The sequence below is a fragment of the Rhodnius prolixus genome, unplaced genomic scaffold, assembly GCF_049639745.1.
Source record: "Rhodnius prolixus isolate KJV_2025 unplaced genomic scaffold, Rpr scaffold_6, whole genome shotgun sequence".
NCBI classification, from domain to species: Eukaryota; Metazoa; Arthropoda; class Insecta; order Hemiptera; family Reduviidae; genus Rhodnius; species Rhodnius prolixus.
Window position 1 is genome coordinate 19,588,410 of NW_027411634.1, and position 20,709 is coordinate 19,609,118.

General features: G+C 30.6%; 3 protein-coding genes across 15 annotated transcripts in view; 2 read left to right on the forward strand and 1 right to left on the reverse strand.

The window, feature by feature from the left end:
- On the forward strand, positions 1-13,448 carry LOC141461317 (alpha-ketoglutarate-dependent taurine dioxygenase-like). Its single transcript, XM_074142255.1, has 5 exons — positions 1-307; positions 462-656; positions 1,376-1,617; positions 4,395-4,550; positions 5,757-13,448. Exons 1-5 carry the CDS (start codon positions 178-180, stop codon positions 5,898-5,900), a joined length of 867 nt encoding a protein of 288 aa, XP_073998356.1. The 5' UTR covers positions 1-177; the 3' UTR covers positions 5,901-13,448.
- LOC141461314 (cytosol aminopeptidase-like) overlaps positions 5,637-20,709 on the reverse strand; it is a 27,130-nt gene continuing 12,057 nt past the window's right edge. The window contains exons 11-16 of one of the 12 annotated variants that reach the window (XR_012462762.1): positions 19,138-19,190; positions 18,496-19,039; positions 17,682-17,882; positions 15,298-15,528; positions 13,470-13,578; positions 5,637-5,889 (exon numbers count right to left, since the gene is read on the reverse strand). The gene's annotated coding sequence lies outside the window, so the exon portion shown is untranslated. Of the gene's footprint in view, positions 5,890-9,989; positions 12,123-12,230; positions 12,468-13,469; positions 13,590-15,297; positions 15,529-17,681; positions 17,883-18,495; positions 19,040-19,137; positions 19,191-20,709 lie in introns of those variants that run through there. The other 11 variants (XR_012462761.1, XR_012462756.1, XR_012462755.1 and 8 more) reach the window with 11 other exon arrangements.
- The window catches only part of shop (sulfite oxidase), a 9,474-nt gene continuing 3,389 nt past the window's right edge, over positions 14,625-20,709 (forward strand). Inside the window, exons 1-7 of one of the 2 annotated variants that reach the window (XM_074142251.1) lie at positions 14,626-14,883; positions 15,027-15,208; positions 15,313-15,579; positions 15,767-15,923; positions 16,571-16,757; positions 18,162-18,290; positions 18,868-19,060. In XM_074142251.1, coding sequence (XP_073998352.1) covers positions 14,864-14,883; positions 15,027-15,208; positions 15,313-15,579; positions 15,767-15,923; positions 16,571-16,757; positions 18,162-18,290; positions 18,868-19,060 — 1,135 coding nt within the window. In that variant the 5' untranslated portion in view covers positions 14,626-14,863. Of the gene's footprint in view, positions 15,209-15,312; positions 15,580-15,766; positions 15,924-16,570; positions 16,758-18,161; positions 18,291-18,867; positions 19,061-20,709 lie in introns of both variants that reach the window. The other variant, XM_074142250.1, reaches the window with a different exon arrangement.

Sequence of the window (20,709 nt, forward strand, 5' to 3'; positions counted from 1 at the left end):
TTTCTGACATATCAATCTTTGTGGCGAGGTTAGTCTCCATGTTGTTAGGTTCATTGTTCATTCAGCCAGGCAATGGCGTTATAGCTGTGTTTGAAATATGTAAGTGTATGTTACTAGCTAGGCTTTTCTTTCTGTCCGTGATGATGAATTGTATAATATAACATAAGTTATGGTATTATGAGTGTGGGAGTTCATTTACTAAAAAGTTGCATGAGCCATTTGAGTAAAGAATATTATGAGTTGATTCCAATTAAACTTGGTTGTGAGGTTAGGGGTATAGATCTCAAGACTGAAAGCAGGCCAGAAGGTATGTGATCATTTACGTTTGTTTTTTTTGCATTATTTTAACTTTAAAAAACTAATTTCTTTATCTAACAACAGCTTTTATATTATCTTTATTTTGGCTTTTCACTCGTTTCACTAGGTTAAGTAACTGAACAACAGGTTGTTCTAATTTTCAGTTGTAGAACAAATCAAACAAGATGTAACCAAACATCGTATCCTTGTGTTTAAAGACCAAGGAGTTGTAAGCGGTGAGAGGCATGTGGAAATTAGTAAGTGGTTTGGCGAATTGGAATCAACGTTTTATAAGCATCCGAAATCTCCCCACCCCGATGTATTTAGAGTATCAAATGATAGTGAAGAAGGATGCACAGGTATTCTTTTTATGAGTTCTAATATTCTGTTAACAGAGATTTTTATTTTTTAATTATTAAACTGATATTGTCATTCCATATGTTACAACTGATTAGTTATAGTGCTAAAACAATGATACAACCTTTACTGCTTTCAACCCTGACTTTTATTTTTTGTTAGACAAATTCAATAGACTTCATTTAGCGGTGTGTTAATGAAATTTTACATTGAATGGCATTTACTTACTAAAATTATAGGTTTAAAAAAAACCTTTTTGTTATATAACCAAACTTAAAATTTTAATTCACTAACAATTAACCCTGCTTTTAATGAATGTTTGATGAAGTATTTGGATACGGCTCTGTAGTTATTTTATTAAGCCTAAATTATTGTTATAATAGTTATTCCTGTATTGATTGTATGCTATATGAATTATTTCATTTGTACAGTTAATACATTTATCAGTTTTTCCAAATTTGATATGAATACCAAAAAACTTGCTTAATATTTTGTTTTTTTTTAATCCCCCACTGCATTATATCATGTAACTTTAACTGTTATGTATCCATTAAAGATGGTAAAAATTCGGTTACACATTTTACAAGTTAATGCCTAAATCATTTCATTAATTACCGATCTATGTATTTCTTACTTCTTTCTGTTGATAGTTTTCGTATCTTATCTCGTATTAATAATAGTAAATAAATGTACAGGATATTGTAAAGGTTCTTATTTTAAGGCGTTGGAAGGACGGGTTGGCACATAGATGGATCATTTCAAGAAGCCCCATTTTCTTATTCACTATACCATATGGTTAATGTACCCAAACAAGGTGCAACTAAATTCGCACCATTAGCTGAAATTGTATCTGAACTTCCATCAGAAAAAAGGAAAGAATGGGAACGATTATGGATGGTTAGCGATCGCAGAACAGGTCCGGTACATCCTCTTATCTACAGACATCCCATCTCCAAAAAAAAAGTTAGTATTTTTGAGTTGTTTTAATTTATATTTATTTGAGCAATTAGTGCAACTAAAAAGTTGAACAAGTGGCTAAGTTGAATTCTGTTGAAACTCGAGTAACTTAACGCTTAAAAGTGCATAATTTTTTTTTTTTAAATTGGTGACTTGATTAGTTAATTTTGATTGAGAAAACCCATCATTATAAGCTTCTGTTGTAAAAACAATAACTTTAATTATTTCAAGTTTTGTATGCAGTTATTAATAGTTTAGTTGCAAAAGCAATTATTATTAGATGATTGTTATCTCCAACAAATAGGAACTGATTAAAGAAAGCAAATCTGTTTTATTCCCCCTCGTTGACTTAACCTTTGGTAGCAGATCATAGTATTCCGAACTATAGTCTGAGCGTTTCATGCATTTATACTAAAGGTAGTCTTTTGATCTAGAAACCATCTTAAATCTCCCGTTTATCATTGATAAATGCATTTAGTAACCCAAAATATATCTGATTCGGTACAAATTTGTTTTACTTCTAGATATAAATGTCTAGTATTAGTTTAGGTACTTTCTTCATTTTTAAGCATTAGATGAATTGCTTATATAAGATGAATAGTTCGATTGAATTCGTATTCGTTTTTAAAGATTCCAAGTTTTATATTTTTTTTATTGCAGCAATATTATCTAACATTTTTTAGAGTTATTAATACTCCCTTAGCAAAATAACCGAACATATTTTCCCCCACTGTTATTTTGAACATTTTCAAATTCCGATTAATACTTTGGGAGTTGGTTATTTTAATGTTGTATTAGATGGTACCATTACATAGCCTTAGCAGTGTTGAGGCCTTCCACTGTTGTTCCCTAACCAGCCTTATCCTAAAGCACCCTACTAGCAAGCCTTCCTTCCATGTCCTTCGAGGACGACCTCCCTTATACGTTTGCTACCTTCTACTGTGGTAACATAAACAGCCTTCGCGATCCAATTTTTCTGATATTTGGACCAAGTGTTTGTTTCGGAGAAGCTGTATTTTTCAATAATTTTGCTACGTAGGGACTCAACGTCCTAGATGTTTGATATCGTCACATTTCTTCCTAATCCTATTCCTTCTAGTCTTGCCACTAGGCAAATACTGGCTTTCATCAAATAGATGAGTTTGCTTTTTATTTCGTTCTTAGATCCAATAATCACAACAATATGTTACAACAATAGGTATACACTTTTTTAAACAGCTACCTCGGCGTTGCAGATACTTCTATATTTTCTAAGACTCTGTTCCTGGTTAAAAAACCTCCCTGCCATACCTAGTTTTTTTCCTTTATTTCATCTTCCATTCTTCCCTCTTTATTTAGGTGTTCACCTAGGTATTCAAGTAAAAGTATGTAAGCTTTCTCACCTGCTCCAAGATCTTTCCAGTGACCTAAAGGAGTAGCTTCTTTTCCTCGTCGCCAACCATCATAGTTTTCTATTTTTTTAAGTTCCTCTGCAGTTTTATCTTAAACAGTTCCTTCACAAGATCATTCATATTAAACTAAAGGTTCTTGGATCTCATATACCATGCTACCAAACCCTACTTTCTGGCATTGTCTATACTCTATCAAGAAGTTTCCTCATTCCCTTTTCACAATTCTTTATAAATTCATCCAGAATGAAAATGAAGAGAAAGAGATTCAAAATGCATCTTTATTTTTCTTGGGTCGTAATCAGCTCTTCAGATTCTTGGTTGGTAGTTCGGACATAATACTTTGTCACATTTACTGACTATGAATGAGAGACTAAACATTTTGTTTTTTTAACTACACTTGCAATTTACTATTTGCCAAATTATATACACCGAATTGTAAGCCGCTGCCAAGATTTCCAAGTTTTCAAGGGCCCCTCGTTTGTTTGTCTAACAGTACATAATAGATCCTCGGTGCTTCTGGCATCTCTGAACTCATACTGACAATTATTTAGATATGACCAATATCCTTTCTCAGTTTAGTTCTAGTTCCCCTGAGTACAGTTTACTGAAAACTATTGAATGCACCCCCCGATTAACTCCCGAAAGAAACAAATTCATTTTTGTTCTTCCCATTATAAATGCTCGAAACCTTTTGTCCAAAACACGATTGGATACATCATGCTGGATAATATTTGATATCCACTTTCTGAGTAAGAATTATATGGTTTGTTTTGAAAAAATTGACTTCTAAAGCGTTCTATTTTTCATTCAAATGTCTAATTGAATATTACTTCATATGAATGTACCCAAATGTAGGTAAAATTGGAAAGATGTGTTGTTTAATAAAAGAATCATTAAATTAAGTTAAACGCATTATTTAAAAACCTTCACTTATTTTATTGAAGAAATCTTCACCAATATAATTACCTTACTATAACCTACTCACATTTATTTATTTGCATATAAACACACTTCCTCCATATTGTCAAATAGTGTGGTGATTGTGTTGTGACAAGCTTTGTAAAAGGAAATCAAATTTCTCTCAACAAACGTAATGATTTAATGTCTGATGATGGACCAATATCCGAAATTAGTCAGAATAGCCTAAAAACACTCATTCATGGTGGGTGAATCACTAATATTTGCTTCATTTATGCTGGTTCCGATACAATTTTCTTTTCATAATCAAATATATATTTTTTTCGCAGAAGTGAATAAATTTCTGTTATATTATTGATTTTTATCGGTCATAGTACCTTGTTCACAATTTGCTTTGTTGAAATTGCCTTGTATATACTTCATTACTGTTTATTAAGTTCTGGTAAATTTACTTATACTTTTTTCTTCAACCAGGTTCTTTGTTTTCATTTGGGAATGACCAGTGGATTTCTTTATGACCTTGGTAGTAAAGAACAGAGGATGGCTACTAAACCGGAATATCGTCGTATACTCAAAGATATACATGAAGAATTTGTTAAGGATAATGGTTCCATACAGTACAAACATAACGTAAGCTGATTTTCTGTATTAAATCTTATGTTCATACTTTTTTCGAGATACACATAAATTTTCATCATTTGTAAAATGTTTATATGATGTTTTATAAAATTATTATGTAGCGCACTAGCCAAAGCTAGAATTAGGAACAAGTAACAAGGGATCATGACCGGCGATTACACAATATAACGGTGTTGTTTTTACCAAAAATCCACGAACAAGCTGTGAAGTGTGATAATGCAGTAAATGCATTATTATCATTGTGCGATAACCATGAATTATTTCGCCACGAATTGTGGCGACATTTTATCTTGATTTGGTTCACGCAAAGTGTGTAAAACTTTCAGTTAGTACTGCGTATTACCCGTACGTACTTGAGGCAGAAATTCATAGTTTATAGGCTTTTGAAACAGTAAAAATCATTGCAGCATAACCTTAACACATTCGATCGAAATTGACTTATTTTTGGGTCCCTTCAGGGATTCATACTTATATCCAGTTATAATTCGGTGGGGCAGTTCTGGATCGTCCTTGTCTTCATTTAGCAATTCCTTGAGTGTTGTTTATTTAGGAAATGCAACCATTTTGGTACAAAATTTGCTGCCACACTTTCATTTCCAACACTTCTTTAAAAGTGGTGATCTTGAGTCAAATAATAAGCCCAATCATTATCAACCAACCTTTCTGATATTAATGTGGCCACAATCATAATTTTTGACATTTAATCGGTTGTTGACTTACTTGAGTTATTCAGGGTGTTCGTTATCTTCAACAACTTCACAACTCTGTCCTATAGTAAAAAATCTGAAATCGAACAATTTGAGTTCGATTGAAATACCGACAGATTAAATAAGCTGTAAACACAAGGAATGTCTACTTTCCTATGCTGTTATGATCGTAAATTACTGAGATGAACAATCTGTATAATTGTACAGGTTATTATTTAGATTTTATTATTGATAATTAAAAAAAAAAACAAAGTGCAGATTTATAAAACGAAAAAATAGAAACAATTTGCGTGAATTTTAACGAAAAAGAATGTTTTTGGAAGTAAAAAATGGATTACGAGAAAAAGATAATAGATGATTCCAAAATTAATTTCAGTTTTAAAGAATTATATTTGATATTTCAAGGGCCTTTAGGAGGACAGGCTCTTTATTGATTTTTTTTTTTTAACGACATTGAAATGACCTTGAAAGTGTTATGTTATTGTTACAGTGGTCTGTTGGTGACTTCATAATTTCTGATAATTTAGCTGTTGGACATGAAGCAACACCAGAGACTCAGTTTCCCAGATCAGAAGTTGGTTTAAGAGTTTTGCACCGGACAACAGTTAAAGGGATATATCCACCTAAAAAGTAAAGTTTAACTATAAATTTATATATATTAAGAAAAAAAAATTATTTTACTTAATCTGTTTGAAATTATAATAATGAAATATGAAAAATAGTTGGCTATTTACACATCTTTTGCTATAGAATTTTAGATGTATATATTTATTTCTTAGAAAAGTTATTCTTTTAATATAATTTTTAATAATTATTACTTGGTGTTTAGTACTAAAAAAAAAAATGTATATTTTGTGTGTCGTATGCTTAGTTGTTAATGGTTTATGTGTGGTGTGTGAGGTTTAGTATGAGTGTACAGTGTGAATTAAATGTTTAAAATTAATCAAATGAATACAAAATAAAAAAAATCACTTATAATCCTCATTACTAAATATTTATTCAGCAAAAACTAATTAATACTCTTTGTCATGTTTATCTTCACTATCTCTGCTATATCTTGTGGTTTCTCTTTAAAAAAGAAGAATATAAAATATTATTTTGATTTTTTTGTATACAGAAACTACTTTTAAGTATAAATGTTTCAAAAGCGACCGGGTCCTCACCAAGTCTTTTGATACCAAATGTAGTAGAACCAAGAAAAAATAAAGTAAAATGAAATAAAACGTACTTTTAAAAAAAATGAAGTAATATTAGTAACTGTATAATGATCATTAACACGCAACTAATATCCTTATAGCGTCTGACAATGGATCCTAATTATACCGCCATTATGTCCTGTATCTATCTTTTCTTTCAATTTTATCCTCCGGCGAAACTCTCTTTAAAAAAAAAGTGAAACTTTTTGAAATGTAATATTAAACAAAATTTTGAAAATTTCCATAATTGAATAAAATTCTTAAACTATCCGAATGTTTCAAGACAGTTTCTCTCATACTTTCGCTAAAATAAAGTAAATATGTCTTTTACAGCTCTTTAAATACAAAAAGAATCCAAAATAAATAAGAAGTAAAATTAATCAAATCTAAAGCACTGTCATCGATTTGACATCATGGCAATAATTATACATTCACTTGTGTAAATAAGTAAAACAGTCATAAAGTGTAGTGCGTGTAGTAAAATTGACTATTTTCCACTCACAGATTTTGCATTTTACTTTTAACTAAAAAAAAGAAGTATATCCTTCCGTTTCATGCCTCTTAGTAATTATACTATAATTTTACTAATTTCTCTTTTTCTCTGTTTAAATAATAAAAAAACTAAAATCATTTTGTAAGATTATCCAAACAAGCTGGGGTCTGGACCAAATAATTAAATATAATAGAAAATTTATATTTAGCACTAATGGCAAATAAATAAAATAAAAGATGCAATTTTGTTTGTAACGAAGTAAGTTTTTAAATTAATTTGACTTTTACTATTGATTAATTTATCTCGTAAACATTATATTATTTTTTTGTTTATCTTTCTTTAATTTTTATGACTTAATTGAAAGTCAGGCTGGGTTGGGAACAAATATTGAATTTTAAAAAAATTTCACGTTGGATTGTTTAGTGTTGCAAATTACGGTATTGTACGTTTAATAAATGCAAATTATTATATCAGTCAACCGTGACCGTCCATCGGATGAAAATAAACTGCGTGGCCATGCACCTCTTTTTGATTTTGATTTTGGTTTTAATGCGTGTGTGTTTTTATTTGTTAAATTTTTAATTCTTCGTGTTGGTGTTGTCTATTTAAAAAAAAAAAAATAATAATAAAATAAAAAAAAAATTAAAAAAGGGTCAAATAGTTGAACTATTTGACTATAGGCTGGGATCGTTGGACCAAAGAACATTTTTAAAGATAATTTATTGAACACATTGTTATTAATTCAATTTTGGATATTTTTTGTTTTTATTCCTTTGTTTTTGTTTATATTTATTATTTCACTTTTAATTATTTTAAATTATAATTTTAGAGAGATTCTTTTTAGAATATAAAATACATATTTGTTAAACAAGTCTTTTAATTTGTGAGCTGAGATTATGTTACCATATTTTTTTTTTTTTTCTTTTAAATTGTAATTTAACAAAAAAAAAAGATGTAAGTTTAATTGTTCCTGTTTAACTAGAATATTTTCCAAAATATATTAAACATTATTTTATGTCGGTGTTTTGTGAATATATAATAAAGAGATATAAATTTATTAAAATAAAATAATAATAATTTAAAAAAAAAACTTTTTAAACACAGCAGATATAACAAATTCCTGTTTGTTTGCTGTAGAACAGCTGGAGGTTTGGACCAAAATAGAAGTATATAATGTTAGTGTTGTTATCCTTAAAATGAATTTTATTTAGTTTAATACTGACTTTTAGACCTTTCGAATTTTTTACATCACAGTTCGATTTTTTTGAAGGATAAATCTTGTTTTTTTTTTTAATTTATTTTAGCTTTATATTCTTATAGGTCATATTGTAATAGATTAAAAATCATTTATTGTTTAGCATTATTTCAATTGGGCAGGTATTCCAGTTATACTTAATAATCTTTTAACTTGCCACATCATTAAATGGAGAAAACTGCGAATGTTTAGCTTTGCTGAATTTTTATTGGATGCAATTCTGAGGTACAAAATTTTTGATTTCTAACAATTTTGAATATTTTTTTGTTTATATATATATATAACTAATTGATGCACAGCTCAAAATATCAGACTGTCATTTGTTACTAAAATTTCGTAAGACAGTACAGAAACTTAAAACCATGTTTGGTAAACAACATATAGGATACAACAACAAAAATTCAAATATTTTGCAGGCGATGTGGGCTTATTATAATAAATAACTGAGTACACTTTTGGCTTACAAATACATCGTTACTAACGAGAGCTAAGTTAATTAAAATTATGAAGTTTCATAAGTTAAATAACAGTTACCAATGACTCCTAACCATATAAAAATGATACTTTTAAAAATTTTACTGATGAACGAACAACTAACACATAATGAACACTTTCAGTTCACTAATTCTAAGAATAAATTCAACATACTTCTCAAAATCAATTACTACAATCTTAAAATGTAAAGTAAGACCTTGAAAACGTAAATAAAAAACCTATATCCAATTGAATTTTACCTTCTTTTGTTTGAATGAATTAGCCTAAATATCGAGTAAATATATTTATGTATATCCATTTTGATTAATGGATAATTTTATTTAAAAATCCATTGGTAGCAATTTTTTTTTTATTTTTAACCAATATTCAAGATATTCTTCGATTGGTCTAAATGTCATTATCTGTTTATAAAGCAAAACATTTTATTTATTTTATTTTTGTAACTATATATTTTAAAAAATGAAGCAAACTTTTATTTTTTTTTAAATATGTAAAATCATTTCTATCGGCGGATATGTATTGCCGCCGGAAAGCTGGGTTTTGGACCAACTAAAGAGTTGTATAAAAAAAAAGATAATAATAATAATTAATCGCGTTTGTCTTTTCATCTGTTATAATTTTAAAAAGTAATAAAATGTAAAACGAGACCTTAACAAAAAAAACGTTCACACTCCTCGCCTTTTACTTTTTCGTTTAATTTTTTATTAAATAATTTTTCCATTGCTTTCATTATTCTTCTAATTTTGACTTTTTGTCAGTATCAAATTTAAATAATAATATTGGATCTAATTGATGTTGAAAACGTTCAAATAGCATTATTTACATGCAGCAAATAACGAAAGAATATCAACTAGTTGTATCATTTGCTGTTAACAGGCTAGGTTTGGACCATAATTTAACTCATCAAAACAAAAAATAAAATGAACACTTACGTATAATTAAGCATTTTATTTAATAATTCAACAAAAAAAATAATAAAAAATGATTGTGGTTGACTGGGTATTTATATGAAGGTGTGTTCTTAAATGAAAAAATCATTGGCAATTTGACATAGCTGCATTAGTAGATTATTTCATGGTTATATATTTCATTCTGTAAATGTGTTGTAATACTAGTAGCTAGTTTGAATAGTAGCTAATGTATTTGAATAATATAAATTTTAATCTAGCTGTATTTTGTATGTGTATATACATATATATATATATATATATATAGTAGGTGTGATTTGGGATACAGATGACACTCAATGTTTATGTAGTAAAGGTTTTTTCAATTTTTGCTAACTTTCAGGTTTTCTATTTACATCTTTTCCAATATTTTTTTTTTGCATGATTTTCGTTTTTCATTTTGGATTTACCTTTTTGAAATCGTTAGTGGCTACTCTCAATACAATAGATGCAGTGTGCGTACCAGGTTGTATGTTACTCTGGCATCTTTCCGTTTTCAGATATTTGTCATCAAATCCTACTCTTGTCTGCTATAACTCTTCTCCACCAAATTTGAAAAAGTCTTCATTAATCTGACCATCTTTACCCGGCTAATTATTTTTTCAATCAGTTATTTATTATTATTGAGTATGCCCTAACCACTCATCTGATCTTCTCTTTATTATTATCATATTCGATCTCTCTCCTCGCGTTTGGAGGATTAATAGGGCATTCGCCAGGAAGCAGAGACGTTATGCGATGGCAAACTAAACTTGGTGGATATCTTCTGCGCACTCAAACTCCATATTCCCGAGGTATCTTCTTACTGTGCTGGCTGCTCAAGTACCCAAAGCTTTCTGCCCAACAAATATATGCCTTCTTTTGATACTGATCCCCATCGCGGGGAAGCGTCAGTCCAAGTTCAGTCGGCCGTTCTTCAAAAGGACACCTTGATTGTTTTTAAATCCCACATATTTTAAATTCTTCTCATAATTGTGGTCACCAAATTTTGGGCCCACTAAATTAAAAATGTAAATTCCTTCTTGTTAATGTCATGGGCAATATGATTTTTCTGTGTGGGTTTTCTTTCTTCCAAGTTGATGGCCGTCTGATGCTTGAGTGGACCGCAGACAGAGCCCTTATTAAATAAAAAAAACGGTACTCACTCTCTGTGTCAACTTATCATTCGGTTAGTTAAGTTTTTATAAGATTTTCTGCAACATCAGGAAGTCCACCGCTACTCCGAGTTTCACCTTCCGCCACTTCTTATTTCGTAGCTAACCTCTATACTGATGCCTAGGGCCAGTTTCAAGTATTATTGTTTTGTACTAAATGTAAACCTGAAAGTTTTTACATCACTTACATAATTTTTTTGTACACATTTAATTAATTATATGATAAGGTGTAAAAATTTTGATAGATGATAAATCATATTTGACTTTTAGACGTTTAAAAGATGTGAAATATTAATGTAAATAATTCAAAATTGTAGTTTTTACAGGTCGAAAAATTTTAGACCTTCCCTTATAGATGTAACGAAAATTCTTCTTAAGTTGCATCAAATTTTGCAACGAGAATAAATAATTTGTACATATATCTGCAAATATTTAAAAAGAAGTAATAAGTGATTTTTTTTAAAAAAAAATTAAGCTTTTATTACTTATCAGCTAAACTTTGTATTTTCCCAAAATATTTTGTATAAATAAATAAAACTTTTTTATAAGACTTTTTTTATGATATTATTGAATAAAGAGATTTAAAATATAATGACATTATATATATGAAAAATAATTTGTTCCACATGGAGTCATTGAAATTATTGAAAAACAGGATGAAATTAAGAACGATGTTTTTTAGGAACAACATTCCATATACACTTATTTGTTGTATTTAATAAAACATTGGTTCTAAACTTTTTATCAAGCTTAATGGCAAATTATGTCTAAAATTCCATTCTTTTGGAAGGAAAAAAAAAATGTTTTTTAAACAGGGATATTCATTAAATTTATTAAAGCATAAATATATATATAAATATTGTGTAGTAAACAAGAATTGCTCTTGTAATCTGTGTAGAAATTGTTGAATTTGCAATTCTCTATTTTTTCAAGTATCACATAGAAATTTTGTATCAAAGAACAAGTAAAAAAATTTAAAAAAAAAAAATGTATGTATATGTGTGTACGTTACATGTGAATTACTGAATTGTGAATATAAATAATATGCTATTTTAAATGAAATAATTAATTTTTTTAGGATGTAAGTTAAAAAAAAAGAAGAAGTTCAATCGCTACTAAAATAGCGTAGATTGCACAAAAAAGTCTCATAAACGTTTTCTTGGTAACAAATTTTTTAAAATATTCAAAATTTCGATTTTTATCTATTATAGTTTTCAATTCTGTTCATGTTGAAATTAAATCATTATTTCAGCATTGATACTCTTCTAGAGATTGGAGCGTGAAACTGCTTCAGATAATCTGTTTTCGCCTGGTAACTAATAAATATAAAGTAAATATAATTACTTTCAAAATTTAACTTAATTCTTGACCTGCGCTAATGAATAAAGCAATTTACCAAGGAAGGTTATAAAAAAAAAAAGCGGTTTCCAAACTGTCACTCTTTTATTAAACCATTCATGCGCAAGGTTGAGCTCACATTTCATAGATTAGGTATTCTTTCTATTCCTTAGAGCAGAGATTTTTTTTTAAATTGTGTATATTCTGTGACTTTAGAGCTACGCGAAAGATTTCATTAAATAAAAACGAGCCATTGCGCTTTTCTTCAATCACTTGTTTCCTCATAACTCAATAATGAATAAAAGTTATCGATTTTCTTGGATCTAAAATAAAAAAAGATTCAAATTTTAAGTTAAAGGAAGAAAAATTTGTTACAAAGAAGAAAAAGAGTAGATATTTTGGGACAGGTACATTTCACCTGTAATTTTTTTTTTTTAATTTCAGTAGTTAGAAATATTGTTTTTCTTTACGTGAATAAGCAGTAACCCTGACTTATTCATTTAAAATGAATAGAATTAGAACATCTAGAATTCTTTAGTAGAGAAACCGCATAGTCTGTGCAATTAGAAACATTCGTTTTAATCCCTCTTCATTTGACTATTGGTAAAATAAAAGTAGTTTATAACTTTTTTTAAAAAAGAATTAAGAGTAGAGGATTGGATATTTCTATTTATGTAACTGCCTGAAATCGCTAATTTTTTTAAATAGTTGTTTGTACCACATAAAGTTAATAAAAAATTAATATCACATTAACATAAGAAAAAGAAAACCTGAAATCAGATGGTCAAATAATTAGTTTTTATGTTACAATAATTTTTTTTAAAAAAAAGCGTTATAACTTGCTCTAAAAAATAAGATATCATTGTAATTTTGATTTATTGAGTTTTTCTTATTTATATTAAGAAGTTGTAAATATTTTGTAAAACAAATTGTTATTGTTGGTCTGCTTATTTTTGTTATTGTTGTGAAGTGAAATTAGTATCGGTCCTAGTGAATATTATTATATGAATGCATATAATATGTACTGTTTTATAGAATTATTAATATTCTTGCAAAGATTCTTTTCGGTTTTTAACTGATATTTTGTTTTATCAAAAAAAAATTGAAATTGTAAGGTAAATTTTGAAAATCACGATTATTTTTCTACGCATTGCCAAATTTTTAAACAAAAGTAATTTGAACTAAACAGGGAAATTTTTTATTAATAAAATTGGCGCATAATTTAAGGTGTATTGTTTTTATTTTCAATTAGATACAAAAATACTACGTGTATTGTAAACTCTAAATAAAATCTTTGCAGTAGATATAGTATTATTTGTGCTTACCTTCTTAAAAGTTGGAATATTTGTTTAATTATAAGGAGGTGTCAAAATCTAGTCATTGGCGCCTGGAGCTTTCTCTCCAAGCAATACCCGTCTCCGGCCAGTGATTTCTCTGCAATAAACCTAGTCCATCACTGGACAGTCAGCTATAGAGGCTGCTAGGAAGATAAAATGCATGCAGCACGCCTGAATTTGATCTGGAGATCTCCGGCTGGCTATTTTAACACGCTTCACATTGAGCTAATTAATGGGTGGGACCTGTACCACCTGAGGTTTTTAATCCATACCTACCAAAATCCGGAGGAAAACAAAGTTTCCTGCTTAATGTGCCGGTCTGACTAGCAGTAACTGACTAACCAATTATCCTAACCTAGCCTTCAGGAAGCGAGGATACTGTACCAGATAATGGTACAATCTCACTCGTACTCCATCGCCACATCATGTACAGATGGTGTTCTCCCTTCCGGTTTTCAATTGCCTAACTTCTGTAGCCATGACCAGGCATCAACGCCACCAAAACCCTAATGCGTAACTCACAGAACCAGTGGAGTAGAATCCAGAACGATTTAAATCTTCTTGAGTTCGGACTCGGTCCTTTTTTTCCGTTCACTCAGTAAACACGTTATTTTAATTACATTAAATAATGTTGATCTTTTGATTTAATACTGCTGATACTGGAGTGCTGCATGCGAACTTACATGCATGTTAGAAACAGAAATTCAGGAAATTTTTTGTATTTTTTCTTTTTATCTAAATCTCTACATCCAAAATTAGCCGATCTATATTGTATAATGTACGTTTTGCAAAAAAATACAATGTTTGAATCCAAATTTAAGGATCTCCCAGCAAAGCTTATAAAGAATTTGAATTTCGCTCTTTTTTGGAATCTACAACCAAAGCTAGCCGACCTAATATGTGTAATATACGCTTGGCGTAAAAATAAAATGTTTGAAACCGAAATTGAAAAAATTTCATCAAAATTAGTGATGATTTTGTGTTTTCATTTTTATTTAAACCAATACATGCGACACTAGCCGGTCTATTGTATATACATTAAGTGGGCTATGATACATTTTAACAAATTGCAGGACATTTGTGCAAATGTACAGAGTAGTTACAGTAATTGGAATCAGTGAGCGAGTTATTGGAATCGATTCCAAAGGCGGATTCGTTCTGCCCACCACTGTACTTAACACTTAAGGTTACTTTATCAAAGGTTATATTATGTAGACAAGTGGTCAGGTTAACAATGTGATTGAATAAACTATTGCTGTGATTGTTCATGTGTTATTAAGAGCGAATAAGTCATGTACATAGATTTTAATTTATGATTTTAAGTCTTAGTTAAGCAGTATATTGTTAGACAATTTTTTTTTGGTCTTATCTTTTATGGAAAAATGAATAATCACATTCCAAGGTAATCAGTCATTTTCTTTTACAATTGCAGTCATTAATTACTACGTATAAAAGAAGATTTTGGTTATTTTATTAAAGAAAGGAGGTTTGTTACCAGAATTCCCAGGGATAACTTTCACACATGTTAATAAGTTTAAGTTTTAGGGCTTTACACTGGTTCTTCAGAAATAATTTCAAAGCACTAAATCGCCCGGTAGTCTCCACATTTGTGACATTGAATCAGGACGGTCGTAAAAGTAAAAGGAGCCGATATAATAATCATTATTGTTCAAAAAGAGCTACTTTAGGTTTTGCGTTTGTTGTCGCTGCCTTAAGTAAAGATAAAGGTAACTTATACAGAAATCTTTTTTGTATTTTTGATTTAGTTCCATTGATTTCCCAATAGATGAAAAAAAAGAACAATTTTATAGCTTACTTTTCTCCTTTGCAGATGAAGATCTTCTTGAAAAATTTGGTTCAGCTCGTCCTAATTTACCATATTACAGTACCGAAGAAGTGTCAAAACACAATTCGAAGGATAACAGGATCTGGGTTACCTTTCGGGAAGGTGTTTATGACATAACAGAATTCGTAGAAATGCATCCAGGAGGTGAGGTTATCTTGTTGGCCGCTGGAGCAGCAATAGATCCATTTTGGAATATGTACGCTGTACACAAGCAAGAACACATATTAGAGATTCTTGATGGTTACAGAATAGGTAAAAAATAAATAAATTCGTTAATCTCAGCTTTGGCTTATTTGTTCGTAAATTATGCTATTTAAATACTCATATTAGTTAGTTTAAATGAATTTATCTTTCGTATTCCCTAGAATTCAATGAACAACTCAAACTTTAGTTTTTTATTTAATTAAACTTCGCTTTTATTTACCGACTTTCTCTTTAGGCAATTTGACCAAAGAAGACAGCGATCATTCAGCTTCAAGTGATGATCCTTATGCTAGTGATCCAAAAAGACATCCTGTTTTAAAGCCTTCTTCGGATAAACCCTTCAATGGGGAACCACCGTCACAGGTTCTTGTACAGAATCATATAACTCCTGAGTGAGTAATTTTTTGAAAACTTAGCATTATAACCAAAAAAGCCGGATCACTTGCGCAGATTGGTGGATTTTTTTTTTTTGTTTGTTCCGTTGCTATGGTCTTAGTCAAAGTGGTCTAGATATCTCTTCCTGAGATTTTTGCGACTAGTAAATGAAAATAAATAATTTCATTCCAAGCAAGGGGGAACTGAACCATTGTCTTCAAGTTTTTAAGCGTTACTATATAATCCTCTGGCTTCCCCAGGTTAGATGGATACATAGCTAATGCCACGACACCCTTTTGTAGGACAAGAATGGACGGGGAAAAAAATTGGTAATATTTGTTAGTGTTCCTTTATAATGTAAGTGCTTGCTACTTAAGCAATCACTCGAAATCGTAAACGCTCGGATTACCAATGTTACATGAATGTTATTCCTTCACTCATTTTCATCTCACAGTAATACAGAATAATTTATTATTATAATGTGTGTATACCTACATTAATAAATTAAATAAATAAAACAAAAAAGAAGTCATTACGAGTTTTTTTGTCAGGACCATAACAACGGATAAAATTTGAAATGCCTTTACCATCTGCGCTAGTAATGCGGAAATCTATCTAAAGTTTAACCAAAATGGAATATTGATTCCATTTGGTTTATATTCAGGGAACTATTTTTCGTGCGAAACCACCTTCCTGTCCCTGAAGTAGATCCTGACGAATATGAGCTTGAGATAACAGGAGTTGGATTGGAAACTAAAATATTCTCCTTGGAAGATTTGAAAAAAATGCCTCGCTATACGGTCACTTCAACGGTCATGTGTGCTGGTAATCGAAGAAGTGAAATGTCTCAGGTATTTTATCCATTACTCATATGTTGTGATTATAATGTGTTGGGTTTAACCTGATGAAACTATTAGATGTTGACTGACGGTTGACTGATTTTCACGTCATTATTCTTAAAACCACACCAGCTATTGTGAGACAGTAGGGTTTTTTTTGGCCTTGAACCGTCCGCGAAGCAAATCAAGTTTCCTGACTCAGTACCTGTTAGATGCTCAAATTCCAATTCGCTCAGGCTTACAATTCTTTCCTAACGAAGTTACTTTTTTTTACTCATAATTTCTAAGAGAATGTTCGTTTGTGATTGCCTATGAATTTTTATGAGGTTGGCTCTAAAAATTCCCAATCATCCACTCCATTGAACATTTGTAAACGACATCATAGTATCACCTTTAATGACCATAGCTGTCGGTACCAAGTTGAGCAAAATCTTCATAGCTCCAAGTTCGTTGGACTTCATAGAGCGAACTTGACTTCATAGTCAAGTTCGCTAGACAAATAAATCTCTGTCCTTACCGAGAAGATTATGGTCTTTTTTTTACTAATGCTCCAGGTCATTAAATAACACTAATAACTATATCGGTGGTACAAGGTCCTGCTTACTGCATTTTCAGCCAGAACATTATTCTTGGACTCTGTCTGTACCTTTTACCTATAATCTTTCGTTGGCCAGAAAGTTCTGTTTTGAATTGGAGTTACGTGTATCATTTCAGTTAGTTAATTTCAGAAAACACCGATTGATAGCCTAAACTTTGTCCAATCCGTCTTCCTTGTATTTCTTTAGCTGGCCGACTAAACTTAAAATTATCCAAACTCATCCGTACTCTCGTAGTCTTGACATCTTCCAGTAATTTCCAGTTTTTAATTTTCTGAACCTGTGGAAACTACAGTAATATCGATAACATTATTTCTAGAGTACCTAAATCTTCACTCACCAAATACTTCAAAAGCTTCTCATCTCAGTCATTCGTAATCTTACGATCCAAAACCTTGTGTTGTGCACTGTAGACCATTTCAGGCAAGGTAGAGGTGCAAGGAAGTCCGTTTTTCTCACAAAACTACATCAAGTTTGTTAAGGTTTTCACAAGTGGGAAGAAAACAGAAGCAGTTATCTGTACCTAACGCTTCTTCTGCACCTAAAACGATATTTAGATTTCCTGGTAGAAATTATTGTTTGATTGATTTGTTTGTTTGATTGATTTGTTTGTTTGATTAATGTATGTTTATCAACAATCTTAAGAGCTATTATACGTATTATAGATCTCGATTCTAATATTCGGAGTCATTTAAATTAAAAATGATCAAAGTAACAAATATTGCTTTTGTGTAAAAGTAAACATACACTTTGTAATGGCAGTTATTTTAAAAATATGTTAAAGAGTTTTTCTCTTAACATTAAATATTTATGTGTTTAGATAAAGCCAGTAAAAGGATTGAGTTGGGGACATGCAGCGATTGGTAATGCTGAATGGACTGGAGTGAAATTATCTGATTTACTAAAAAAACTGGGAGTAAATGAAAGTTCGAAAGCACTGCACGTACAGGTTAAATTTATTATTATTAATCAAATATTTTTTACTTTTTAAAAAGTATTGACAATTATTTTAATATAAGACTATTTGATAGAACTTATTAGTACCGTGGCTTTTGTAAGATACACTTTTTATTGAAAAGAATAAAAAAATTGAAGTTATAAGTTTCTAGTATCAGGAAAGATTTTTTTTTTAAATAAAATAATATGGTCATTACCTGTAAAAGACAGGGAAGCGATTAGCTATGCGGTTAGCATATGGGATTCCCACCGCGGAGATTAGTTTTTATCTTCCTAGGAGCTTCTTATAGCTCACTGTCTAGTGATGGTCAACGTTGTCTGTAACGATAGGACACTGTCCGGCAGCCGGCAGTGCACTAAAAAAAGCTCCGCGCTAATAACCTCAGATGTTGACGCGCTTTAATCATTAAAAATAAAAAAATAAAAACCTGTAAAAGAAAGTTATCAACCTTGCCAACAATTTTTCTATTATAAGTAAATGTTTTCGTTTTGTGCCAGTAAAGCATTTTTTTAAAGTAGTACAATATTATTGCCTTTTAATAAAATTAAATTATTGTTTTGTTTTTTAGTTTGAAGGATTGGATACTGATGTAACTAATAAACCTTATGGGGCTTCAATTCCACTTTCTAAGGCACTTGATCCCAGAGGAGATGTATTATTGGCTTATGAAATGAATGGAAAACCACTTCCCAGAGATCATGGATTTCCTGTTCGAGCAGTGGTACCAGGGATTGTTGGCGCTAGAAATGTCAAGTGGCTCAGTACATACAATATATACTTTAATATTGAAATAGATAGTGTTTTATTAGCGTATTTTACAATAGAAATATTTACTTACACTGTATGAACATTAGTCCATCTGCCGACTAAACCTCGTACACTGAATCAAAACTGAAAATTTAATACACTTATTAAAAAATAAAATAAAACACCTTATGATTACATACTATAAATTCGAGTAATCTGTATTAGTGAAATGAAAATGATGATAGAAACAATTACAATCAAAGAGCAATAACCACTCTGCAACAAGAAAAGCTCTGAATGTGGAAGCAGTTTGTACAAATGAATATAGTGGGTATGCCAGTTGTCTTTTCCATTCAAGAAACAAATAAATTCCTCACTAGGTCAGCTCAGCCTAACCAAGCCCTGAAATCCTACACTCCCTGAGTACCGGACAAACGGCAAGGAACTGGAAAGCACATTCTCTAGCCACGTAAGTTACACAATGGTGCCATTTCGAGTTTCTTCATTTGCCCAAGGGCAAAATTAGCTGGCATCTCGCACGAACCACCACTCTCTTCAGATGTAAACTGCCCTATCGTCGGACAGATAATTCCGCTAAACAGGTAAGTCCTGACTAATAACTAGAAGAAAAAGAGAGTGATGCTGCGAGCGGGACGCCAGGGCAATCAGACTACCCCCATTTGTGCAAATCTACAGGCAGGAAGTTGCACAATTTTATTCTACATTCTGCCAACTTTTTCCGCCTCTTCCTCACTAAATGCTTCACACCACAATCATTCGTGCATTCATGACGTTTTGGAAAGGCTATGGGATCAGGAAATATTAAATAAACCAAAGATATCTAATTACAGTTGGAATGAAGATTTAAAGTATTAGATGAGATAAACAGAAGCACAGGTCACAAAACTATTATGCTAGTGAATGAAGCTATTTTAAAAGTATATTAGTGAAAAATAGTGCCAAACGATAGGAAGCTGGGATACACATGCATGATTCAGATTAAGATGAATGCCTTAGTTATTTAGGCTATTAAGCAGACGGACCCTTCGTTGATTTTAAACTCATATAAAATCAGATATTATATTTATGATATACATTTACACAATATAGAAAACATTAATATAGTATCTAATATTAATTATGCAATATAAAGTATTACAAAATCTATCACTGATTTTAGATTTAACGAATCTTTAGCCAAATTTAGACGGTTATGACCTGATACACTGATAAAATCTGTTAAATTTCTTAACGTTATTCTATAGCTTTGGTCATTAGTTGCAGTCTCTTTAAAAGACCATCACATACTGTTTGCAGTGCTATGAAAATCACTTGCTAGAATAATCTCTGTTATTGTGCTTACTTCTTTGATGATCCGTAAAAATACTATCTTAAAAATTGCCTTTCAGGGCATTATTCGATTGTTCAATGAGTTATGTAGTTGAACCAAACGGTAATTTTCAATTTTATACTGATACCTATTATTTTTTTTCTAGCTGTTCGTTACATGAAATCAGTCAGAATTAAGAAAAACTGCGTGTTACAACTGACGCAAACTGATATGTTTATTACAATAGACGCTTCGTTCTCTTCAAACAAAATGGCGGTTGGTTTCTTCGACCATAGGTGGGGGGCTCAATGTTTACAATTGAGCATGTTATTA

Excerpts from the sequence above, each read along its gene's own strand:
- LOC141461317 (XM_074142255.1), top strand. The coding sequence starts at position 178 with ATGAGTGTGGGAGTTCATTTACTAAAAAGTTGCATGAGCCATTTGAGT. Across the intron at positions 308-461 it reads GACTGAAAGCAGGCCAGAAG|TTGTAGAACAAATCAAACAA; the intron begins GTATGTGATCAT and ends TCTAATTTTCAG. Across the intron at positions 1,618-4,394 it reads ATCCCATCTCCAAAAAAAAA|GTTCTTTGTTTTCATTTGGG; the intron begins GTTAGTATTTTT and ends TTCTTCAACCAG.